At 44.9% G+C, this 27450-nt stretch overlaps 1 protein-coding gene and 1 non-coding gene across 2 annotated transcripts in view; both read right to left on the bottom strand.

Moving 5' to 3' along the window:
• Nucleotides 1–27450, bottom strand: part of LOC126157576 (odorant receptor Or2-like) — a 131080-nt gene that overhangs the window by 101949 nt on the left and 1681 nt on the right. The window contains exon 2 of the mRNA XM_049916384.1: nt 20195–20595. Coding sequence (XP_049772341.1) covers nt 20195–20595 — 401 coding nt within the window. The remainder of the gene's footprint in view (nt 1–20194; nt 20596–27450) is intronic.
• On the bottom strand, nt 19593–19667 carry Trnas-cga (transfer RNA serine (anticodon CGA)). The gene has a single exon. It is a non-coding gene; the product is annotated as a tRNA-Ser (tRNA).

Below are 27450 nucleotides of genomic sequence, written 5' to 3'. Positions count from 1 at the left end.
CTTCTTCTATCACATCAGATAAATCTTCCCCCTCATAAAGGCTTTCTATGAATTCTTTCCACCTATCGGCTCTCTCATCTGCATTTAACAGTGGAATTCCCGTTGCACTCTTAATGTTATCACCCTTGCTTTTAATGCCACCGAAGGTTGTTTTGACTTTCCTGTATGCTGCGTCGGTCCTTCCGATCATCATTTCCTGATCGATATCTTCACATTTTTCCTGCAGCCATTTCGTCTTAGCTTCCCTGTGTTTCCTATTTATTTCATTCCTCAGCGATTTGTATTTCTGTACTCCTGAGTTTCCCGGAACATTTTTGTACTTCCTCCTTTCATCGATCAATTGAAGTATGTCTACAATTACCCATGGTTTCTTCGTAGTTACCTTCTTTGTACCTATGTTTTCCTTCCCAACTTCTGTCATGGTCCTTTTTAGAGATGTCCATTGCTCTTCAACTGTACTTCCTGCTGAGCTATTCCTTATTGCTGTACCTATAACCTTAGAGAACTTCAACCGTACCTCGTCACTCCTTAGTACTTCCGTATCCCACTTCTTTGCGTATTGATTCTTCCTGACTAATGTCTTAAACTTCAACCTACTGTTCATCACTACTACATTGTGACCTGTGTCTCAATCTGCTCCTGGGTACACCTTACAATCCGTATCTGATTTCGGAATCTCTGTCTGACCATGATGTAATCTAACTGAAATCTTTCTGTATCAACCAGACTTTTCCAAGTACACCTCCTCCTCTTGTGATTCTTGAACAGAGTATTCGTTGTTACTAGTTGAAACTTGTTACGTAACTCAATTAGTCTTTCTCCTCTCTCATTCCTTGTCCCAAGCCCATACTCTCCTGTAACCTTTTCTTCTACTCCCCCCCCCCTCCCCAAATTGCATTCCAGTCCCCCATGATTATTAGATTTTCATCCCCATTTACATACTGTTTTACCCTTTCAATATCCTCATACACTTTCTCTGTCTCTTCATCTTCAGCTTGTGATGTCGGCATGTATGCCTGAACTATCGTTGTCGGTGTTGGTTTGATGTCGATTCCGATAAGAACAACCCTGTCACAGAACTGTTCATAGTAACACACTCTCTGCCCTACCTTCCTATTTATAACGAGTCCTACGCCCGTTATACCATTTTATGCTGCTGTTGATATTACCCTACACTCATCTGACCAGAAATCCTTGTCTTCTTTCCACTTCACTTTACTGACCCCTACAACATCTAGATTGTGCCTTTGCATTTTCCTTTTCAGATTTTCTAGTTTCCCTACCACGTTCAAGATTCTGACATTCCACGCCGCGACTCGTAGAACGTCATCCTTTCGTTGATTAATCAGTCTTTTTCTCATGGTAGCCTCCCCCTTGGCAGTCTCGTCCCGGAGATCCGAATGGGGGACTATTCCGGAATCTTTTGCCAATGGAGAGATCATCATGACACTTCTTCAATTACAGGCCATATGTCCTGTGGATACACGTTACGTGTCTTTAATGCAGTGGTTTCCATTGCCTTCTGCATCCTCATGCCGTTGATCATGAGCCTATTCATTCTTAAACCCCTTTGAATATTCAAATCGATAGGTATTAGCATATGGCTTTCCTATTACTATGAATGGTCTTTAATATAAATGCATACGTACCTGTGTCTCACTTCCACTTACTAAAAGGCAATCTACCTTAATTACTGATACATTCTATCACAGAACTGCTCACTTTCTAATGAATTATTTCTTCATTATACGCGTGTTTATCAAATAAATTCTGCTCGATCAACCTTCGGCTAAAATGACGTCTACCGGTCGTAATAACTTTTATGTGAACACGATTTTCCACTTTTATTCCTTCTGAGTTTGTCGTGCCCGTCATTTAACTTTAAATCAACACAATCATTTCCTCAGTTTTCTGATACTGTGTATTAGCTACACATTCTTCCACAAAATTACTGCTTACCTTATTGCAATAAAGTTCTTTCGTCACGAGCCTACAAATCTTATATTCTGTTCTCACATCCACATCGACATCTACATCTACATCTATACTCTGCAAAGCACTGTGAAGTGCGTGACAGAGGGTACGACCTACTGAACTAGTTACTACAGTTTTCTACGTTCCATTCATATATGGAGCGCTGTAGTTACTCTAATATTGTCCTCATGATCCCTGTGGGATCGATGTGTAGAAGGTTGTCGTTTAGTCCTAGAGTCATCATTGAAATCCGGTTCTTGAAATTTTGTAAGTAGGCTTTCTCTGGACAGTTAACATCTATCCTCAAAAGTCTGTCGGTTCCGTTCCATCAGCATCTTTGTGACACTTTCCCATGGATGAAACAATCCTGTGACCATTCATGTTGCCCTTCTCTGTATACAGGGTAAGGGTCCCACACACTCGAATAATATTCTAGAATGAATGGATCACATGAATGATTGTAAGCAATCTCCTTTCTGAACTGGTTGTATTTCCCCAGTGTTCTACCGGTTCTACCTTCTTCAACAACTTATCACGGCCTACTGTTTTCATAACATTACTTGTCTCATTGACCCCATCACCAAATCTACTCCATCAAGAGATACCGTAGCCTTTAGTTTTCCTACATTGTCAAATATGAATACATTTTCTTCCTCCTCCTCCTCATTGTCAACTTGGCACGTTTCGGAAAAGATTTCTGGAGCCCCCCCCTCCCCCATCCTACTTTTCATGATGTTTTCATTTTATTGTTTATCCCACTAATCTAAAGTACCTAATACACTGTGAAGTAAGTTACAGATATTGTCAAATAAAATCTCTGTATCACTGGACACTACTGACATGCAATCAAAATTTTCTGTTTGTGTACCCTTGCTAATTAGTCTTTGATACAGTTTTAATATCCATGCTGTGAGTGCCAATTGCCTCATAACAGGGACCAGTTTTCCTCTCGACGTACACTATCCTCATTCGCAACTGGTGTCGGACCAATACCATACTGCTCCCTTGTCTGTCATGAAGATTCAGAATTCCTATGTTTTTCCTCGTTAAAAATCGGAAATCGAAATGGCAGCTGATTTGACCTTCTCCTTCTCTTGCCACAGTGTTTATTGTTTGTATTCCTAAACATCAAGCATTTGCACTTATGCTTTCATTACTTCTGTTGTTGACGTTCTGTCGATATGCCTGGTGTTATTTATTTGCTCTTCACTTTTTCCATATAATAAATTTATCTAAAGAAAATTCCACGAAATTTTCTTTGGAAAAATGTCGAAGTTTGGCTGTGGTTGCCCGCCCTACAAAACAATAAATTTATCTGTTTATTCCTTGGTGTAGAAAGATTACTCTTTTGATGAATCCATGGCAGTTTACTTTCTAAGACCATACAATAATTTTCCGGTTACATCTTTTCTATCAAATGTGACAGACGTGAAAGAGCCTTCCCGCGATTTCTTTGACTGATTTGAGACCTGGAGCAAACCTTTTTCCATTTCAAAATTCTCTGAGTACGTCATTCTGTTTATTATGCCACTTTAAACTCAGAGAGCATTTTACACTGCAACATCGCAACACCCAATGGATCACCTGACAAATCTCTTCAAATAAAATAATCAGATTTCACTCTCAGACCACCCACGCCACAACACATCCTCAAAATCATTCAAAAAATCAAGTGGATGAATCTGCTTGTCAGATCGAAAAACTATCGCCACCCTATGAAATTAGCACCAATAGACGAAAAATACTGCTCAGTGGTGTTAGACGAACTGCCAAATGCTGCTTTCTCTTTAACAACATTGAAATCACTATTCAAATCAACAATCTGATTTTTTAGTGACTCCAGTTTACTGTCAATTTTACAGACCTACACACCTATTTGTACAGCTACTTTTGTTCTACTTTTTCCTTCATAAGACATCTATTATTTAGTTGTTCACATACACTACTAGCCATTAAAATTGCTACACCAAGAAGAAATGCTAATGATAAACGGGTATTCATTGGACAAATATATTATACTAGAACTGACATATGATTACATTTTCACGCAATTTGGGTGCATAGATCCTGAGCAATCAGTACCCAGAACAACCACCTCTGGCCATAATAACGGCCTTGACACGCCTGGGCATTGAGTCAAACAGAGCTTGGATGGCGTGTACTGGCACAGCTGCCCATGCAGCTTCAACACGATACCACAGTTCATCAAGAGTAGTGACTGGCGTATTGTGACGAGCCAGTTGCTCGGCCACCATTGACCAGACGTTTCCAATTGGTGAGAGATCTGGAGAAAGTGCTGGCCAGGGCAGCAGTCGAACATTTTCTGTATCCAGAAAGGTCCGCCGAGCACCTGCAACATACGGTCGTGTATTATCCTGCTGAAATGTAGGGTTTCGCAGGCATCGAATGAAGTGTAGAGCCACGGGTCGTAATACATCTGAAATGTAACGTCCACTGTTCAAAGTGCCGTCAATGTGAACAAGTAGTGACCGAGACGTTTAACCAACGGTAGCCCATACCATCACGCCGGGTGATACCCTAGTATGGCGATGACGAATACACGCTTCCAATGTGCGTTCACCGCGATGTCGCCAAACACGGATGCGACCATCATGATACTGTAAACAGAACCTGAATTCATCCGAAAAAATGACGTTTTGCTATTCGTGCACCCAGGTTCGTCGTCGAGTACACCATCGCAGGAACTCCTGTCTGTGATGCAGCGTCAAAGGCAACCGCAGCCATGGTCTCCGAGCTGATAGTCCATGCTGCTGCAAACGTCGTCGAAATGTTCGTGCAGATGGTTGTTGTCTTGCAAACGTCCCCATCTGTTGACTCAGGGATCGAGACGTGGCTGCACGATCCGTTACAGCCATGCGGATAAGATGCCTGTCATCTCGACTGCTAGTGATACGAGGCCATTGGGATCCAGCACGGGGTTCCATATTACCCTCCTGAACCCACCGATTCCATATTCTGCTAACAGTCATTGGATCTCGACCAATGCGAGCAGCAATGTCGCTATACGATAAACCGCCATCGCGATAGGCTACAATCCGATCTTTATCAAAGTCGGAAATGTGATGGTACGTATTTCTCCTCCTTACACGAGGCATCACAACAACGTTTCACCAGGCAACGCCTGTCAACTGCCGTTTGTGTATGAGAAATCGGTTGGAAACTTTCCCCATGTCAGCACGTTGTACGTGTCGCCTCCGGTGCCAACCTTGTGTGAATGCTCTGAAAATCTAATCATTTGGATATCACAGCATGTTCTTCCTGTCGGTTAAATTTCGTGTCTGTAGCACGTCATCTTCGTGGTGTAGCAATTTTAATGGCCAGTAGTGTATTTCGAACAATTAGTTCCTATCTTCAGAATTTCTTTCTGACAAGTAGCTACTTAATTGTTTACTTATATGAGTCTCTGAGTGCAAATTTTGGACAGTTGATCCATTGTTTCGCAAACACCTCATTGTTCATTTTAAGAAATTCGCTGATTTCGCCCTTTACATTTCTTTCAAGGTTGTCTAACTGTTCTCCAACTTCTGTGTTTAATTCAACTACACTGATTACCGTTGACTCTAGTTTTTCATTCAAGACTTGATTCAAACTAATCATTTCAGATTTCACACTACCCATTTCTTACCTGTCATTACGCATTTCCTTTTGTAATGCATCACTAATGGAATGAATTTTTAAAATTTAAGTAACTCATTTCAGATTTCATGGCCTGCTTTAACCCAATGTAATCAGCTTGCATTTTGGCACACAGTAACTGGATCCTTGCTAGCATTTCTGCATACATACTTTGCATCTAACAAATTTCACTGGAGTTTCTTGCGTAAGTTGACTTGACAGACTTCCTAAATCATCAAAATTCTCACTTCATCATTTGATACTACACTTTTCCATGCCTTTATGCCGGCGTCTGTGGCCGAGCGGTTCTAGCCGCTTCAGTGCGGAACCGCGCTGCTGCTACGGCCGCAGGCTCGAATCCTGCCTCGGGCATGGATATGTGTGATGTCCTTAGGTTAGTTAGGTTTAAGTAGTTCTAGGTCTAAGGGACTGATGACCTCAGATGTTAAGTCCCATAGTGCCTAGAGTCTTTTGAACCATTTGAACCTGCCTCTATGGTCAGATCATTACGCCGATAGGCCGTCGTGTAATCCTGTGTAATATAGCGTTTTTTGCATGTGATATGGCCTCACAAGATGTCACGGACATTCACACGCGTAGATCTTTGTGTGAGGAACGGTGGTACACATACAGATCCGCTGAATACATAGTTTTTATATGTAAGCGCTTCAGTATACGAGCGTGTGCTGAAAACTAATGCCTCCGAATTTTTTATGCGAAAAATCTTAAAGCTTTTTAACAAAACAAACGTTATTAAAACAACCTAAACCTTTATTCTTGAGGTCTGCATACTTATTTCTCAACATAGACCCCCTGTTGACGAACACGTGTGTCCTAATGTGACACCAGTCTGTTGACAGTGTCGCTGTTGTTGTTATTGTTGTTACGGTCTTCAGTCCTGAGACTGGTTTGATGCAGCTCTCCATGCTACTCTATCCTGTGCAAGCTTCTTCATCACCCAGTACCTACTGCAACCTACATCCTTTTGAATCTGCTTAGTGTATTCATCTCTTGGTCTCCCCCTACGATTTTTACCCTCCACGCTGCCCTCCAATACTAAATTGGTGATCCCTTGATGCCTCAGAACATGTCCTACCAACCGATCCCTTCTTCTGGTCAAGTTGTGCCACAAACTTCTCTTCTCCCCAATCCTATTCAATACTTCCTCATTAGTTATGTGATCTACCCATCTAATCTTCAGCATTCTTCTGTAGCACCACATTTCGAAAGCTTCTATTCTCTTCTTGTCCAAACTACTTACCGTCCATGTTTCACTTCCATACATGGCTACACTCCATACAAATATTTTCAGAAATGACTTCCTGACACTTAAATCTATACTCGATGTTAACAAATTTCTCTTCTTCAGAAACGCTTTCCTTGCCATTGCCAGTCTACATTTTATATCCTCTCTACTTCGACCATCATCAGTTATTTTGCTCCCCAAATAGCAAAACTCCTTTACTACTTTAAGTGTCTCATTTCCTAATCTAATACCCTCAACATCACCTGACTTAATTCGACTACATTCCATTATCCTCGTTTTGCTTTTGTTGATGTTCATCTTATATCCTCCCTTCAAGACACCATCCATTCCATTCAACTGCTCTTCCAAGTCCTTTGCTGTCTCTGACAGAATTACAATGTCATCGGCGAACCTCAACGTTTTTATTTCTTCTCCATGGATTTTAATACCTACTCCGAATTTTTCTTTTGTTTCCTTTACTGCTTGCTCAATATACAGATTGAATAACATCGGGGAGAGGCTACAACCCTGTCTTACTCCCTTCTTAACCACTGCTTCCCTTTCATGTCCCTCGACTCTTATAACTGCCATCTGGTTTCTGTACAAATTGTAAATAGCCTTTCGCTCCCTGTATTTTACCCCTGCCACCTTTAGAATTTGAAAGAGAGTATTCCAGTCAACATTGTCAAAAGCTTTCTCTAAGTCTACAAATGCTAGAAACGTAGGTTTGCCTTTCCTTAATCTTTCTTCTAAGATAAGTCGTAAGGTCAGTATTGCCTCACGTGTTCCAACATTTCTACGGAATCCAAACTGATCTTCCCCGAGGTCGGCTTCTACCAGTTTTTCCATTCGTCTGTAATGAATTCGTGTTAGTATTTTGCAGCTGTGGCTTATTAAACTGATTGTTCGGTAATTTTCACATCTGTCAACACCTGCTTTCTTCGGGATTGGAATTATTATATTCTTCTTGAAGTCTGAGGGTATTTCGCCTGTTTCATACATCTTGCTCACCAGATGGTAGAGTTTTGTCAGGACTGGCTCTCCCAAGGCCGTCAGTAGTTCCAATGGAATGTTGTCTACTCCGGGGGCCTTGTTTCGACTCAGGTCTTTCAGTGCTCTGTCAAACTCTTCACGCAGTATCTTATCTCCCATTTCATCTTCATCTACATCCTCTTCCATTTCCATAATATTGTCCTCAAGTTCATCGCCCTTGTATAGACCCTCTATATACTCCTTCCACCTTTCTGCTTTCCCTTCTTTGCTTAAAACTGGGTTTCCATCTGAGCTCTTGATGTTCATACAAGTGGTTCTCTTATCTCCAAAGGTCTCTTTAATTTTCCTGTAGGCAGTATCTATCTTACCCCTAGTGAGATAAGCCTCTACATCCTTACATTTGTCCTCTAGCCATCCCTGCTTAGCCATTTTGCACTTCCTGTCGATCTCATTTTTGAGACGTTTGTATTCCTTTTTGCCTGCTTCACTTACTGCATTTTTATGTTTTCTCCTTTCATCAATTAAATTCAATATTTCTTCTGTTACCCAAGGATTTCTACTAGCCCTCGGCTTTTTACCTACTTGATCCTCTGCTGCCTTCACTACTTCATCCCTCAAAGCTACCCATTCTTCTTCTACTGTATTTCTTTCCCCCATTCCTGTCAATTGTTCCCTCATGCTCTCCCTGAAACTCTGTACAACCTCTGGTTCTTTCAGTTTATCCAGGTCCCATCTCCTTAAATTCCCACCTTTTTGCAGTTTCTTCAGTTTTAATCTACAGGTCATAACCAATAGATTGTGGTCAGAGTCCACATCTGCCCCTGGAAATGTCTTACAATTTAAAACCTGGTTCCTAAATCTCTGTCTTACCATTATATAATCTATCTGATACCTTTTAGTATCTCCAGGGTTCTTCCATGTATACAACCTTCTATCATGATTCTTAAACCAAGTGTTAGCTATGATTAAGTTGTGCTCTGTGCAAAATTCTACCAGGCGGCTCCCTCTTTCATTTCTTAGCCCCAATCCATATTCACCTACTACGTTTCCTTCTCTCCCTTTTCCTACACTCGAATTCCAGTCACCCATGACTATTAAATTTTCGTCACCCTTCACTATCTGAATAATTTCTTTTATTTCATCATACATTTCTTCAATTTCTTCGTCATCTGCAGAGCTAGTTGGCATATAAACTTGTACTACTGTAGTAGGCATGGGCTTCGTATCTATCTTGGCCACAATAATGCGTTCACTATGCTGTTTGTAGTAGCTTACCCGCATTCCTATTTTCCTATTCATTATTAAACCTACTCCTGCATTACCCCTATTTGACTTTGTGTTTATAACCCTGTAGTCACCTGACCAGAAGTCTTGTTCCTCCTGCCACCGAAATTCACTAATTCCCACTATATCTAACTTTAACCTATCCATTTCCCTTTTTAAATTTTCTAACCTACCTGCCCGATTAAGGGATCTGACATTCCACGCTCCGATCCGTAGAACGCCAGTTTCCTTTCTCCTGATAACGACATCCTCTTGAGTAGTCCCCGCCCGGAGATCCGAATGGGGGACTATTTTACCTCCGGAATATTTTACCCAAGAGGACGCCATCATCATTTAATCATACAGTAAAGCTGCATGCCCTCAGGAAAAATTACGGCCGTAGTTTCCCCTTGCTTTCAGCCGTTCGCAGTACCAGCACAGCAAGGCCGTTTTGGTTATTGTTACAAGGCCAGATCAGTCAATCATCCAGACTGTTGCCCTTGCAACTACTGAAAAGGCTGCTGCCCCTCTTCAGGAACCACACGTTTGTCTGGCCTCTCAACAGATACCCCTCCGTTGTGGTTGTACCTACGGTACGGCTATCTGTATCGCTGAGGCACGCAAGCCTCCCCACCAACGGCAAGGTCCATGGTTCATGGGGGGAGTTTATGGGGGTGTCGCTGTAGAATGATCGAATTTGTTTACGGAGCCGCAACCTCACGTCTGGTTGCACCGCTTCATCACTATCAAAGTGAAGTCCTCGAAGGTGTTCCTTACGTTTTGCAATCAGTTAGAAACCGGATGGAGTCAAGTCGAGACTGTATGGAGGATGATCGATGACCTGAACCTGGGGCATCGGATTGTTGCAGATGTCGCAACGGTCGTGTGTGGGTCTTGCATTATCATGATGAAGGAGAGTATGGACGAACTCTTCGAATTCAAAACTCGACTACAGCATGCTGTTTCTCACGCACCGACATACTACACATTTCAAGTCGGAGCCCTTGAGTATCCTAGGGATGTAAATCTGTACACATGAAAATAAATATGTATAATGTTAATAAAGTTTGTTGTGTTTAAAGAACTTTAAGGGTTACCACATAAAAAATCGGAGGGATTACTTTTCAGCAGGCCTTATGTAATATGCCGTTTTCACCTAGTGATACTGGGACTTCTCACATACAGTGCCTAGTATTACTAGCATTAGCACGTCGTACACAATTTTCTTTACAGATCCACTGCATTTCCCCACAACTCTCCATTCGTTTTCCCTAATACCGATTCTATGTGATGGTTGCATTTCATATCGTTTCTAAATACACACGATGTTATGTACTCGAGATGTTCACACTAATCTTGTAGTCGGATACTTTCGGGGTTCTTTCTCTGTTACAGCAACATCTTGCAGTTTCCCACATTTAAAAGAGCTGCGATTTTGCCCGAATTTTGTGCTCACAAGTATGGTGTATGGTATTGCAAATCCTACGACACCGATGTCGACTGTATGTTGAACTATAAACTTATTTTTTTATAAACTGATTGTAGTAACAAAAGGAAACGGTATGGCCATATCAACCTCAAAAAAGAAGATGTCCCAAAAGTAACGATTCATTTTCATGAGACCGTTGTTGTAATCAATTGCTCTTTCACAAATTTCTGAGATTCTCTCTGCAGAAGAAAGAGTAGCCATTGTTTCATGGAAATCTGGTGGTTAAAAATTCTAGGAGGTGCGTGAGCTGCGCCGTAAAAGACACGGCAAAGAGCCACCAACAACTGGAAAGTAACACAGGTCACGCCAATATTCAAGAAAGGAAATAGGAGTAATCCATTGAATTACAGATCCATATCACTGTCCTCAATTTGCAGTAGGATTTTGGAGCACATACTGTATTCGAACACTATGAACCACCTCGAAGTAAATGACTTATTGATACATAACCAACACGGATTCAGAAAATATCGTTCTTGTGCAACACAGCTAGCTCTTTATTCCCATTAAGTAATGAGTGCTGTCGACAAGGGATCTCAGATCGATTCCAGATTCCTAGATTTCCAGAAGGCTTTTGATACTGTTCCTCACAAGCGACTATTAATCAATTTGCGTGCATATGGCGTATCGTCTCAGTTGTGTGACTGGATTCGTGATTCCCTCTCAGAGAGGTAACAGTTCGTAGTGATAGACGGTAAATCATCTAGTAGAACATAAATGATATCTGGCGTGCCGCAAGGTAGTGTCATAGGCCCTCTGCTGTTCCTGATTTACATAAATGATCTAGGTGATAATCTGAGCAGCCCCCTTAGATTGTTTGCAAGTGACGCTGCAATTTACCGTCTAGTAAGATCATCAGACGATCAATTCCAATTACAAAATGATCTAGAGAGAATTTCTGTATGGTGCTAAAAGTGGCAATTGGCACTAAACAAAGAAAAGTGCGAAGTCATCCACATGGGTACTAAAAGAAATCCGATAAATTTTGGGTATACGATAAATCGCACAAATCTAAGGGTTGTCAATTCGACTAAATACCTAGGAATTACAATTACGAGCAACTTAAATTGGAAAGACCACATAGATAATATTGTGGGGAAGGCGAAACAAAGACTGCGCTTTGTTGGCAGAACACTTAGAAGATGCGACAAACCCACTAAAGAGACAGCCTACATTACACTTGTCCGTCCTCTGCTGGAATATTGCTGCACGGTGTGGGATCCTTACCAGGTAGGATTGACGGAGGACATCGAAAAAGTGCAAAAAAGGGCAGCTCGTTTCTTGTTATCGCGTAATAGGGGTGAGAGTGTCACTGATATGATAGGCGAGTTGGGGTGGCAGTCACTGAAACAAAGGCGGTCTTCTTTGCGGCGAGATCTACGAGGGCAGTTCAATAAGTAATGCAACACATTTTTTTTCTCGGCCAATTTTGGTTGAAAAAACCGGAAATTTCTTGTGGAATATTTTCAAACATTCCCGCTTCGTCTCGTATAGTTTCATTGACTTCCGACAGGTGGCAGTGCTGTACGGAGCTGTTAAAATGGCGTCTGTAACGGATGTGCGTTGCAAACAACGGGCAGTGATCGAGTTTCTTTTGGCGGAAAACCAGGGCATCTCAGATATTCATAGGCGCTTGCAGAATGTCTACGGTGATCTGGCAGTGGACAAAAGCACGGTGAGTCGTTGGGCCCAGCGTGTGTCATCATCGCCGCAAGGTCAAGCAAGACTGTCTGATCTCCCGCGTGCGGGCCGGCCGTCCACAGCTGTGACTCCTGCAATGGCGGAGCGTGCGAACACACTCGTTCGAGATGATCGACGGATCACCATCAAACAACTCAGTGCTCAACTTGACATCTGTGTTGGTAGTGCTGTCACAATTGTTCACCAGTTGAGATATTCAAAGGTTTGTTCCCGCTGGGTCCCTCGTTGTCTAACCGAACACCATAAAGAGCAAAGGAGAACCATCTGTGTGGAATTGCTTGCTCGTCATGTGGCTGAGGGTGACAATTTCTTGTCAAAGATTGTTACAGGCGATGAAACATGGGTTCATCACTTCGAACCTGAAACAAAACGGCAATCAATGGAGTGGCGCCACACCCACTCCCCTACCAAGAAAAAGTTTAAAGCCATACCCTCAGCCGGTAAAGTCATGGTTACAGTCTTCTGGGACGCTGAAGGGGTTATTCTGTTCGATGTCCTTCCCCATGGTCAAACGATCAACTCTGAAGTGTACTGTGCTACTCTTCAGAAATTGAAGAAACGACTTCAGCGTGTTCGTAGGCACAAAAATCTGAACGAACTTCTCCTTCTTCATGACAACGCAAGACCTCACACAAGTCTTCGCACCCGAGAGGAGCTCACAAAACTTCAGTGGACTGTTCTTCCTCATGCACCCTACAGCCCCGATCTCGCACCGTCGGATTTCCATATGTTTGGCCCAATGAAGGACGCAATCCGTGGGAGGCACTACGCGGATGATGAAGAAGTTATTGATGCAGTACGACGTTGGCTCCGACATCGACCAGTGGAATGGTACCGTGCAGACATACAGGCCCTCATTTCAAGGTGGCGTAAGGCCGTAGCATTGAATGGAGATTACGTAGAAAAATAGTGTTGTGTAGCTAAAAGATTGGGGAATAACCTGGTGTATTTCAAGGCTGAATAAAACAACCCCTGTTTCAGAAAAAAAGTGTTGCATTACTTATTGAACTGCCCTCGTATTTACGAAATTTCAATCACCAACTTTCTCTTCTGAATGCGAAAATATTTTGTTGACACCCACCTACGTAGGGAGTAATGATCATCATAATAAAATAAGAGAAATCAGAGCTCGAACGGAAAGATTTAGGTGCTCCTTTTCCCACGCGCCATTTGAGAGTGGAATGGTAGAGAAGTAGTATGAAAATGATTCGATGAACCCTCTACCAGGCACTTAAGTGTGAATTGCAGAGTAACCATGTAAATGTAGATGTAGAAGGGCTAATATCAGTCTCCTTGACAACAAATTGAGACAAAGAAGTTTTCTTAATGAGAAACATCCAGGAAGACGACCAACATCTGATAACGCAGCTCGGAGAATTGAGGAGATCATTGAAAGGAGCCCACGCGCTTCCGTTGGTCGACTAACCTCTGGTTGAACATTCCGCGATCCACTGTCTGGCGTACTCTTTGTTTTATGCGGAAGGTGACGGAGTATCGCATCCAGATAAAGCATTACCGGGAGGAGTAAGATTGTGCTGCTGTATGGAAATGTGTGCTCACCTTTTGGAGGCCGTGGAAAATGAAAGCGTGTTAGACAGCCTCTTCTGCTCAGACGAGACCACTTTTCACACATGTGATTTTGTGAGTCGTCACGACTCCCGGATATGGCCCGAAAACAATCCTCATGAGATCCAAGGATTGGCGAGAAAACCCCGGAAACTGAACGTATGTCTACACGTGAGCAAGGTTAAGATTTTTGGACTATTGTTTTTTGCACAGCAAACGATAACAGGTGCTAGTTACCTTGACGTGCCTGAGCTTTGTCTGCAATCGCAGTTGGAGTCTGACAGAATTCTGAATTTCGTTCATCTACCTGCAGGACAAGGATCCTTCCCATTTCGTCTCACCCCCCCCCCCCCCCCTCTAGACGTTTTTGCATGGGGTTAAATCAAAACTCATGTATACAGGGTTAAAACCAGTACCTGCGTCAGCTGCATCATCGGATTGCGGAGGCGGTTAATAGCATCGCACCTGATTAACTACTGAACATGTACTAGGCTATGTAAGAAAGTTCTTCTCTTTGTGTTGACATTCAGGTTTCCCACAGTGAACTTTAATGATTTATAATGGTTCTCTTGTGCTATTGTTGTGTAGACATATGTTTTCTGTATGAAACGTGCTTCCTGAAAATGAGTCATTACTTTAGGGACAGCCTGTATAGTTTCTCTACTAACTGAAGAGCACGCAGGTGAGTCCACACCCATTCTACCCAGCTACGTTACTGAGAGCTTCTACAAGCTGTTTTATCAAGTTATAACTGTCATTCAGCATTGTGCCTTTCCAGTCAGTGATGACGCAGTGCACAGAAACGTTCGGAGAGCGTTTATTTTCCATTAAACGCATTGATACTACACAGAATTCAGAAATTACACCCTAATCAAAAGAACAAGGTGACTGACAGATAGTCGTTTACAAAGAAGGTGCCGCAGCAACAACCAACCAGAGAAAGAGCTTGGCCGCGCCTCATTTATTTTTATTTTTTTCTCAATTTATTGGGTTCCGGGCCGTGCCTGTTCAGCCATCTCAACAGTGGATATCACTTATGACGATACTAGCGCAAGGACAACACATCATCCAGTCCCAGAGCGAAGGAAAACTTCGACCCGAAGGGGAATCGAAACCGGGACCCTCGCTGAGCCATCCGCTGCGCTGACCGCGCATCTACCGAGTTGGCACATCGCTCAGCAGACGACACTTACCGCCGCTAACGTTAACTGTTGCGATTCTTTTTCGTCGTGTGCTTTCTTTGCGCTGATTTCTTTATAACACGCAAAATAATATCTGCAGTAAGTGAGAAAGTCAGTAGCAATGTGAAATGATTATTACAATCTTGCAAGGCGAACTGCAGACTGCATTCATCTAGTATTTGAGAATGAGAGCACTCCGCGACTTGCACAAACTTCGCACATAATTTAAAAACTTTTCGAAACTTTTTCTTGCTGACACCCCCCATAAGATAACGAAAAGAGAACATTTTCGCTATTCGCCCAGTAAACTTTCAATATGAGACATGACGCTTCAGTTTATTCTTTAGTGCTAGTTCATTTTGTAGGCAGTATCTACATACACCAATGAATGTATCTGAAAAATTATGTTATTGTGCGACTCATAGTTTAGGAGATATGGCGTCATAAACACTGAGATGTATGAAAAAACAAAAACGAAGCTCAAATTACCCAGACCACACTCATGCAGTGTTCGGTAGTTAGAGTATTTAGCGACATTCAACAATCTTTAAGCATAAGGTCAACGGATAAATATTTGTCACCACTCTAGGAAACATTACAAGTATCATTTAATGCCGTGTTTTTTCGAACCTGGACTTGACAGCCGCCTGGATTCGGTCAGCAAGTGAGTCCATATGGTTGTGCAGGTACGTCGCATCCAGGTTAAGCCACTCGCTGAGGATTTCGTCTTGCAATACCATCCGATTTCGGATAGGCTAATGTCGGCATTTTACCAGCTCTCACAACATGTCCCACAGATTTTCTGTCGGTATGAAGTCAGGTGATTCTGAAGGCCAGTCGAGATGTAATAGGATGGGGCGTGCCAGAAACCAGTCACATATTATTCCAGTCCAATGAAGTTTGGCTGTGTCGTCTTTGAAACGTAGGATGACCAATGGCCTCATGCGCAGGGACTGACTCCATAAGTTCGTTGCATGCTGTCCCCGTGGTAACGTACTCTCGCTAACAGTTTGGGATTGATTTTAATTCACTGCCTGCAAAAAACCCTGTCTGGTTTAGAAAATAATCTTGATTCAAATGCCGTGTAACGCATCCCTGTTCCCTCTGAGTCAGGATCTTTTCCGACCACAACTCTGACGTCTTGATTCGCAGCCATTGCTCGCAGATGCGTTGAACAGTCCACCGCGAAACACCAACATATCCAGCGTCACACACCATACCTTATGACCACGGGCACAGTCAAACACGACTGCCCCTCTTTGCCACTCTGTCACGTCCTTACATTTACACATGTGTACGCACAATGCCCGCTTTGAAACACAAATGACGCATTGATCGCCACTGCCTTATGCTCACTCAGAGGCAGAGCGCGCGTGGTTATTTCTTTTATTTCGTTTTCCAGTTTATTGACTTTCGGGCCTTGCCCATTCAGCCATATCAATAATAATGTCTATATCTCTTCGTGATTACTCTGCTATTCACAGTAAAGTGCCTGACAGAGGGTTCAATGAACCACCTTCAACGTGTCTCTACCGTTCCACTCTCTAACGGTACGCTGGAAAAACGTGCACTTAAATTTTTCTGTGGGAGCCCTGATTTCTCTTATTTCATCGTGATGATCCTTCTTCCCTATGTAAGTGCGTGCCAACAGAACGTTTTCGCAATCGGAGGAGAAAACTGGTGATTGAAATTTCATGAGAAGATCCCGCCGCAACGAAAACACCTTTGTTTTAATGATTGCTGCTCCAATTCACGTGCCGGCCGAAGTGGCCGTGCGGTTAAAGGCGCTGCAGCCTGGAACCGCAAGACCGCTACCGTCGCACGTTCGAATCCTGCCTCGGGCATGGATGTTTGTGATGTCCTTAGGTTAGTTAGGTTTAACTAGTTCTAAGTTCTAGGGGACTAATGACCTCAGCAGTTGAGTCCCATAGTGCTCAGAGCCATTTTTCCAATTCACGTATCATGTCTGCGACACTATCTCCCCTATGTCGCGATAATACGAAACGAGCTGCCCTTCTTTGTACTTTTTCGATGTCATCCGTCAGTCCCACCTGATGCGGATTTCACACCGCACAGCAATATTCCAGAATAGGGCGGACAAGCGTGGTGTAAGCAGTCTCTTTAGTAGACCTGTTGCACCTTCTAAGTGTTCTGCCAATGGATCGCAGTCTTTGGTTTGCTCTGCCCACATTACAATATTATCTCTGTGATCGTTCAAATTTAGGTTATTTGTAATAGTAATCCCTAGCCTAAGTATTTAGTTGAATTTACAGCCTTCAGATTTGTGTGACTTATCGCGTAATCGAAATTTAGCTGATATCTTTTAGTACTCATGTGAATAACCTCACACTTTTCTTTATTCAGGGTCAATTGCCACTTTTCGCACCATACAGATATCTTATCTAAATCACTTTGCAAGCCGTTTTGATCATCTGATGACTTTACAAGACGGTAAATGGCAGCATCATCTACAAACAATCTAAGACGGCTACTCAGATTGTCTGCTATGTCGTTGATATAGATCAGGAACAATAGGGGGCCTACAACACTGCCTTGAGGAACACCGGATATTACTTCCGTTTCACTCGATGACTTTCCATCTATTACTACGAACTGTGGTGACCTTTCTCACAGGAAATCACGACTCCAGTCGCACAACTGAGGCGATACTCCGTAGGCACGCAGTTTGGTTAGAAGACGCTTGTGAGTAACGGTGTCGAAAGCCTTCTGGAAATCTAAAAATATGGAATCAATTTGACATCCCCTGTCGATAGCACTTATTACTCCATGAGTATAAAGAGCTAGTTGTGTTTCACAAGAGCGATATTTTCTGAAACCGTGCTGTCGTGTCAGTAAATCGTTTTCTTCGAGGTACTTCATAACGTTCGAATAAAAAATATTTTCCAAAACCCTACTGCAATGTTAATCGTGACAACAGGAAAGTAACAACTACACACGGTAACACCGGTTGCCGAGGGGAAAAATTCTCCTTCATGACCAGGAATCGAACCAGGCCCCTTCGCTTAGCAATTCGCCGCACCGACCGCGGAACTGCCGAGGTGAACTGCGCCCACTGTTGAGCACGTGACTCGATCGCTGCGCCATCCGTGAAGGCTTAACAATTCACTTGTTCGTGCACTGGGCTAGTTTTTCGTCCGGTGATCTTAACTTGCAAAGTGATCAGACATTTAAACATAGTTCAATTCGTTAAAGAATCGGAGGAAGAGGGTTTGGGGGGTGGGGGCGTGGGGGTGGGGGGTGTTCCTGGTGAACTGACTGGCCATACGAGGTGCGACAATAAAGTAAGGAGAATGATGTGAAAAAAATTTCCTTACCGTTTTAGTCAAGTTTAGTGTTGTCTCCTTCAAAGTGGTTCCCTTCTGATTGCACACACTTCTTCCAGCGCTTCTGCCATTGATGGTAACATTTCTGGAACTCATCTTCTGTAATATCCTCCAAGACCTTCGTCACAGCTCCTTGGACATCTTGTGTTGTTTGAAAATTGTGTCCCTTGACCGCCGTTTTGACTCTTGGAAACGGAAAATGTCGCACGGAGCCATATCTGGTGAATAACGTGACTGTGGTAGTACTGAAATTTGTTTTGAGGTTAAAAATAGCTGTACTGACAGCAGTATGGGATGGGGCATTATCGTGATGCAGAATCCAATTAACAGCAATGTTGGCGCGGACACGAAGAATTCTTTTACGAAGTCTTTCTAAAATTTGTTTGTAGTAATATTGGTTAACTGTTTGTCCAGGAGGCATCCACTCCTTATGAACAATTCCCTTTGCCCTAGCCATCCGTCTGCGAGGTTGATGGTCGTCCACTGCGGTCTTCATCTTCAACATTCGCTCTGCCTTCACTAAACATTTTATGCCAATGAAAAACTTGAGCTCTTGACATAACCTCCTCTCCAAAAAAATGTTCAAACGTGTGTGAAATCTTATGGGACTTAACTGCTAAGGTCATCAGTCCCTAAGCTTACACACCACTTAACCGAAATTATTCTAAGGACAAACACACACATACACCCATGCCCGAGGGAGTACTCGAACCTCCGCCGGGACCAGCCGCACAGTCCATGACTGCAGCGCCAGGACCGCTCGGCTAATCCCGCGCGGCTAACCTCCTCTCCAAAAGCCTTCTGGTTGGTTGGTTGGTTTGGGGAAGGAGACCAGACAGCGTGGTCATCGGTCTCATCGGATTAGAGAAGGATTGGGAAGGAAGTCGGCCGTGCCCTTTCAGAGGAACCATCCCGGCATTTGCCTGGAGTGATTTAGGGAAATCACGGAAAACCTAAATCAGGATGGCCGGACGCGGGATTGAACCGTCGTCCTCCCGAATGCGGGTCCAGTGTCTAACCACTGCGCCACCCCGCTCGGTCAAAGCCTTCTGAAGTTTACCGTAAGTTGTCGCCGCGATTTCACCCAATTTAACGCAAAAAGAAATGGCATACCGTTGTGCAATATTATGCGGTTCCGATTCCGTGACGAGAGGAACAAACATGTGTTAACTTGAAACTTCCTGGCAGATTAAAACTATGTGCCCGACCGAGACTCGAACTCGGGACCTTTGCCTTTCGCGGGCAAGCGCTCTACCAACTGAGCTACCGAAGCACGACTCAGACCCGCTCCTCACAGCTTTACTTCTGCCAGTACCTCGTCTCCTACCTTCCAAACTTTACAGAAGCTCTCCTGCGAACCTGTAAAGTTTGGAAGGTAGGAGACGAGATACTGGCTGAAGTAAAGCTGTGAGGACCGGCCGTGAGTCGTGCTTCGGTAGCTCAGTTGGGAGAGCGCTTGCCCGCGAAAGGCAAAGGTGCCGAGTTCGAGTCTCGGTCGGGCACACAGTTTTAATCTGCTAGGAAGTTTCATATCACCGCACACTCCGCTGCAGAGTGAAATTCTCATTCTGGATGTGCTACCTTATTACAGCACAACTCACGACTGAGCAGTTGTATCGATGTGCCGCTCGGACTAGAAGCAGCTTATAGACCAAGGTCAAAGATACTGTGCCTACGCAAGCGTGCAGGGTTACCACATCTTGCAAAGAAAATCAGTCTCATTACTTTATTGTCGCACCTCGTAAATGGGAGATTCGAGGCGAGATCGTAAGAAAGTGCACGATGTGTGGTGCGCTCTGACCAGGCGCCCATGTGGAGCAGCGTGCAGTTGAGGACGCGCAGCTGTCCCGCCGCGTAGACGAGCAGCACGAGCAGGAAGGCGTCAAGCGCGCCCACCCACAGCGCCACCAGCACCAGCGACAGCACCTGGTAGCCGTAGAGCAGCTGGAAGGAGGGGCTGGCCGGCACGTAGGACGGGAACCACGGCAGGCAGAGCGCGAGCGCGCGCTCGGTCCCCAGCAGGCGCATCACGATGGGGCCGAGGCTCCAGTTGAAGACCGAGAAGCAGCACAGGGCCACGAAGGACGCCGTCAGGCGCGCGCCGTGGTCGCCGGCGGACGCCGCCACCGCTCGCTGCGCCTCCCCCGCCAGCAGCGGCGATAGCGGGAACTCACGCTCCACGGACTGCACCAACTGGCACACCTGGGGGCAGGCGAACTCTTCACAGAACATCTGTCTACGGAGTTCAGCAGACGTTTAACCGGCATAGCAGGCACGGATCCAAGGGAAAGAAAAAGAAAAAGCCACTGTACTAACCACTGTTATCATGATTATACAGTACTGGCTATTAAAATTGCTACACCAAGAAGAAATTTAGATAATAAACGGGTATTCATTGGACAAATATATTATACTAGAACTGGCATGTGATTACAAAAAAAATGGTTCAAATGGCTCTGAGCACTATGGGACTCAACTGCTGTGGTCATAAGTCCCCTAGAACTTAGAACTACTTAAACCTAACTAACCTAAGGACAGCACACAACACCCAGCCATCACGAGGCAGAGAAAATCCCTGACCCCGCCGGGAATCGAACCCGGGAACCCGGGCGTGGGAAGCGAGAACGCTACCGCACGACCACGAGATGCGGGCATGTGATTACATTTTCACGCAATTTGGGTATATAGATCCTGAGAAATCAGTACCCAGAACAACCACCTCTGGCCGTAATAACGGCCTTGATACGCCTGGGCATTGAGTCAAACAGAGCTTTGATGGCGTGTACAGGTACACCTGCCCATGCAGCTTCAACACGATACCACAATTCATCAAGAGTAGTGACTGGCGTATTGTGACGAGCCAGTTGCTCGGTCACCGTTGACCAGACGTTTTCAATTGGTGAGAGATCTGGAGAATGTGCTGGCCAGGGCAGCAGTCGAACATTTTCTGTATCCAGAAAGGCCCGTACAGGACCTGCAACATGCGGTCGTGCATTATCCTGCTGAAATGTAGGGTTTCGCAGGGATTGAATTAAGGGTAGAGCCACGGGTCGTAACACATCTTAAATGTAACGTCCACTGTTCAAAGTGCCGTCAATGCGAAAAAGAGGTGACCGAGACGTGTAATCAATGGCGCCGGCCAGTGTGGCCGTGCGGTTAAAGGCGCTTCAGTCTGGAACCGCGTGACCGCTACGGTCGCAGGTTCGAATCCTGCCTCGGGCATGGATGTGTGTGATGTCCTTAGGTTAGTTAGGTTTAATTAGTTCTAAGTTCTAGGCGACTGATGACCTCAGAAGTTAAGTCGCATAGTGCTCAGAGCCATTTTTGTAATCAATGGCACCACATACCATCACGGCGGGTGATACGCCAGTATGGCGATAACGAATGCACGCTTCCAATGTGCGTTCACCGCGATGTCGTCAAACACGGATGCGACCATCATGATGCTGTAAACAGAACCTGGATTCATCCGAAAAAATGACGTTTTGCTATTCGTGCACCCAGTTTATCCGTTGAGTACACCATCGCATTCGCTCGTGTCTGTGATGCAGCGTCAAGGATAACCGCAGCCATGGTCTCCGAGGAGCTGATAGCATGCTGCTGCAAACGTCGTCGAACTGTTCGTGCAGATGGTTGTTGTCTTACAAACGTCCCCATCTGTTGACTCATGGATCGAGACGTGGCTGCACGATCCATTACAGCCAAGCGGATAAGATGCCTGTCAATTGGACTGCTAGTGATACGAGGCCGTTGGGATCCAGCACGGGGTTCCGTATTACCCTCCTGAACCCATCGATTCCATATTCTGCTAACAGTCATTGAATCTCGACCAATGCGAGCAGCAATGTCGCGATACGATAAACCGCCATCGCGATAGGCTACAGTCCGACCGTCGGAAACATGATGGTACGCATTTCTCCTCCTTACACGAGGCATCAAAACAACGTTTCACCAGCCGGCCGCGGTGGCCGAGCGGTTCTAGTCACGTCAGTCCGGAACCGCGCGACTGCTACGGTCGCAGGTTCGAATCCTGCTTCGGGCATGGATGTGTGTGATGTCCTTAGGTTAGTTAGGTTTAAGTAGTTCTAAGTTCTATGGGACTGATGACCTCAGATGTTAAGTCCCATAGTGCTCAGAGCCATTTGAACCATTTGAACATTTCACCAGCCAACGCCGGTCAACTGCTGTTTGTGTATGAGAAATCGGTTGGAAACTTCCCTCATGTCAGAAGGTTGTAAGTGTCGCCACCGGCGCCAACCTTGTGTGAATGCTCTGAAAAGCTAATCATTTGCATATCACAACATCTTCTTCCAGTCGGTTAAATTTTCGCGTCTGTAGCACGTCTTCTCCGTGGTCTAGCAATTTTAATGGTCAGTAGTGTATTAAAGTACAGCGTGTTTATAAATGAATATCGAGGTTTTAACGATTCATAATATTATTATATTAAACTTACAGTTATAAATGATATGTCAAATGAAAGAGCAACTCAAACAGTTTTACCAAAAACCTTATGAATGTTCAATGTGAGCACCATTTGTCACACGGCACACATCAAATCTATAGCAGAGTTCTTCCAAAACGTTGATAAGTGTGTCTTCAGTGATTGTAGCAACAGCTGCTTCAATCCGACTTCTTAATTCGGGGAGGTCTGCTGGTGGCGGAGGCACGTACGCACGATCCTCGATGAGGCTCCATAGGAAAAACCGCATGGCGTTAGGTCGGGTGAACGTGGACGCCACGCAAAGCAAGCCCGGTCATTGGGCCCTTTGCGGCCTATCCTGCGCGTGGGTACAGTGAAGTTCAACCAGTCGCATACTTCGGTATGCCAGTAAGGTGGCGCACATCTTACTGGAAAATGAAGTTCTCTGGCTCATCTTCTTCCCACTGAGGGAAGAGCCATTGCTCTTGTGTATCATGGTGTATCAAGACACACTTATCAACGTTTGGGGAGAACTCGGCTAAAGACTTGATTTGTGCCGTGTGACAACTGGTGCTCACATTGAACATTTATAAGGTTCTTGGTAAAACTGTTTGAGTTGCTCTTTAATTTGACAAATCATTTATAACTGTAAGTTTAATGTACCGGTAATAAATATTATACAGCGTTAAAACCACGATATTCATTTATAAACACCCTGTCTTGTATGGAGTCTGGTAATCTAAGGCTGAATCATTGGGTCTAATGCGACTGATCCGTCGTTCAGTAATCCTTTGATTTAAAAATTCCCACACATCCAGATGCCAGTGTGGTGGTGCCCCATCCTGTTGGTAAATGAAGTCGTTCGAATCAGTCTCTAACCGTGGGAAAAGAAAATTCTCAAGCATATCGAGATACGTGCTTCCTGTAACTGTTCTCGGCAAAGAAAAATGGACCATATGTCTTTTCCCGTAAAACTGCACAAAACAGATTAAATTTTGGAGATTCCCGTTCATGTTGTACAACTTCATGTGGTTATGCTGTACCCCATATTCTCACATTATGACAGTTCACCTTTCCACTTAAGTGGAATGCTGCCTCGTCGCTAAACACTAACAAAGAAAACTGTCATCCTCCATCTTCCCAAGAACGAAATTACAGAACTACACACATTATCGTTTGTCACCTTTATGAAAAGCTTCCAGTAGCTGAATTTTGTATGGTTCCTTGTGTGAACGTCGACGCAACACACGGCAGACGGATATCGGGGCATGTTGAGCTATTGAGCTGCACGGCGAACGGATTCCTACTATGGCGGATGCGTTCGACGTCTGTGTTAGGCACTAGGGAACGACCCGGCGATTTCCCTTTACACAAACAATATGTTTCTCAGAATTGTTCATACCATCGTCTAATGCTCTGTGCTGTAGGAGTATACACAACATACCTAGTACGAAAGTCACGCTGGACAGTTATTAATGAATGACCCACACTGCGCAAAACGTAGGAAACAAAACGCCTTCTGTTGTCCCGACAACATATTTACTAAAACTGAAGTGGGCGCACATTGCTGCTACCTAGCGGGAACAATGTTAAACTCTAGAGTTTGCTCTTTCCAACAGTGCGTTGTTCACTCACACATCCGAAATAACATAATACACTCCTGGAAATGGAAAAAAGAACACATTGACACCGGTGTGTCAGACCCACCATACTTGCTCCGGACACTGCGAGAGGGCTGTACAAGCAATGATCACACGCACGGCACAGCGGACACACCAGGAACCGCGGTGTTGGCCGTCGAATGGCGCTAGCTGCGCAGCATTTGTGCACCGCCGCCGTCAGCCAGTTTGCCGTGGCATACGGAGCTCCATCGCAGTCTTTAACACTGGTAGCATGCCGCGACAGCGTGGACGTGAACCGTATGTGCAGTTGACGGACTTTGAGCGAGGGCGTATAGTGGGCATGCGGGAGGCCGGGTGGACGTACCGCCGAATTGCTCAACACGTGGGGCGTGAGGTCTCCACAGTACATCGATGTTGTCGCCAGTGGTCGGCGGAAGGTGCACGTGCCCGTCGACCTGGGACCGGACCGCAGCGACGCACGGATGCACGCCAAGACCGTAGGATCCTACGCAGTGCCGTAGGGGACCGCACCGCCACTTCCCAGCAAATTAGGGACACTGTTGCTCCTGGGGTATCGGCGAGGACCATTCGCAACCGTCTCCATGAAGCTGGGCTACGGTCCCGCACACCGTTAGGCCGTCTTCCGCTCACGCCCCAACATCGTGCAGCCCGCCTCCAGTGGTGTCGCGACAGGCGTGAATGGAGGGACGAATGGAGACGTGTCGTCTTCAGCGATGAGAGTAGCTTCTGCCTTGGTGCCAATGATGGTCGTATGCGTGTTTGGCGCCGTGCAGGTGAGCGCCACAATCAGGACTGCATACGACCGAGGCACACAGGGTCAACACCTGGCATCATGGTGTGGGGAGCGATCTCCTACACTGGCCGTACACCACTGGTGATCGTCGAGGGGACACTGAATAGTGCACGGTACATCCAAACCGTCATCGAACCCATCGTTCTACCATTCCTAGACCGGCAAGGGAACTTGCTGTTCCAACAGGACAATGCACGTCCGCATGTATCCCGTGCCACCCAACGTGCTCTAGAAGGTGTAAGTCAACTACCCTGGCCAGCAAGATCTCCGGATCTGTCCCCCATTGAGCATGTTTGGGTCTGGATGAAGCGTCGTCTCACGCGGTCTGCACGTCCAGCACGAACGCTGGTCCAACTGAGGCGCCAGGTGGAAATGGCATGGCAAGCCGTTCCACAGGACTACATCCAGCATCTCTACGATCGTCTCCATGGGAGAATAGCAGCCTGCATTGCTGCGAAAGGTGGATATACACTGTACTAGTGCCGACTTTGTGCATGATCTGTTGCCTGTGTCTATGTGCCTGTGGTTCTGTCAGTGTGATCATGTGATGTATCTGACCCCAGGAATGTGTCAATAAAGTTTACCCTTCCTGGGACAATGAATTCACGGTGTTCTTATTTCAATTTCCAGGAGTGTAGTTATGATTTTTTTTTAATTGGATGATGGTTTTTGATACAGCCTGTATATTGTCATTTTGTCGTTTGAGGTAGTGAATGGAGCTATGGACGCTACAAAATGGAGTGCCGAGTGAAGAAATCGGAACATTTCCGACATATTCTTCTGTTCGAGTTCAATAAAGAGGTGGCAGCAGCGGAGGCGACGAGAAACATTTGTGCCGTATGGGGATAAATGCCATTGGACAGGGCACAGCAAGAAAATTGTTTTCTCATTTTAAACAGGAACGTTTTGACATTAGTCACTCCTCACGTTCAAGAAGGCCTTTGGGGTTCAATGCAGATCGTTTAAAAGCATTAATCGACAATGATCCACGTCATTGTACTCGAGAACTGGCAGATGTGATCATTCCACCATCTCGCGACATTTGCAAGCAATGGAGAAGATTCAAAAGCCGCATGCTCTAAGACAAAATCACAAAAATCAGCGGGTGGTCATATGTATATCTCTGCTTGCTCGTCATCGATTAACTCGTGAACAACACCGACAATTCGTATCATTTATTGTTTCTGCTGACGAGAAATGGTGTCTTTATGCTAACATAAGGAAAAGGAAGGAATGATTAAGCCCAAACAAAGCAGCAACTACCGGTACAAAGACTTGGGTGCATCCGTGAAAGATGATGTTATGCATCTGGTTGAACAACGGCGGTGTACTGCACTACGAACTGCTGTGTAACCATCACTGCTGACATATTGTCTACAACTGGACGTCTTGGAACGCAATCCAAGAACAACGACCAGGAAGACTGCGTGAAGGGATGCTATTCCACTATAACGCCCACCCGCACTCTGCTAGAGTGACAAAAAACTCTGCACATGAGTTGGGTTGGGAAGTCATTTCGCGCCCTGCTTATTCACATAATCTTGCGCTCTCAGATTTTCACCTTTAGCGACCTCTATCGAACAACCTTCAAGGATCCTCCTTTCCGCATGAAAATGCGCTCCAAACATAGCTCGTCGAATTCTTCGCCTCAAAACAACGTGATTTCTACAGTCGCAAAATCGAAAAGTTACCCCAGCGATGGCAGACTGTTGCAAATAGTGAAGGAAAATGTATCATTGATGACTGAAGTCTCTGTTATATGTATCTTTGTGTTTATTGAACTTACGGGAAAACGCTACAAACTTCAGCACCAACATAATAACTTCCATTTTCATATAGCGTGTGTATACTAGAGGCAGTGGCGCCGCTCTTACAATGGAATGCACCTTGAATCAGTAAGCTGCGAGCAACGGAGAAAGAAGGTCGTGTCTTCGTTCGCCTCCGAGCCACGTGCATTCGAAATATATGCCGAAATGACAAGTCCTGCAGTTGTGAGATACGTTCTGTAATAAGGTTTCTTGAGGCAAAAACTGTAAAGCTAGTGAAATTCATCACGAACTGTATGAAGTTCATGGGCCAAACGTAATGACTGAAGGTGACGTAAGACAGTGGAACCGATTTTCTATAAATGGGCAAATCAGTGTCTGTGATGAAGAGAAAAGCGGTCGACCGAGTATCGTGAATGCAGATCTGATTCGTTC

The sequence above is a fragment of the Schistocerca cancellata genome, chromosome 2 (genome assembly GCF_023864275.1).
Source record: "Schistocerca cancellata isolate TAMUIC-IGC-003103 chromosome 2, iqSchCanc2.1, whole genome shotgun sequence".
In the NCBI taxonomy this organism is placed as follows: domain Eukaryota; kingdom Metazoa; phylum Arthropoda; class Insecta; order Orthoptera; family Acrididae; genus Schistocerca; species Schistocerca cancellata.
Note: the sequence above shows the minus strand (reverse complement) of the source record. Positions and strands in the feature narration are given on the sequence as shown.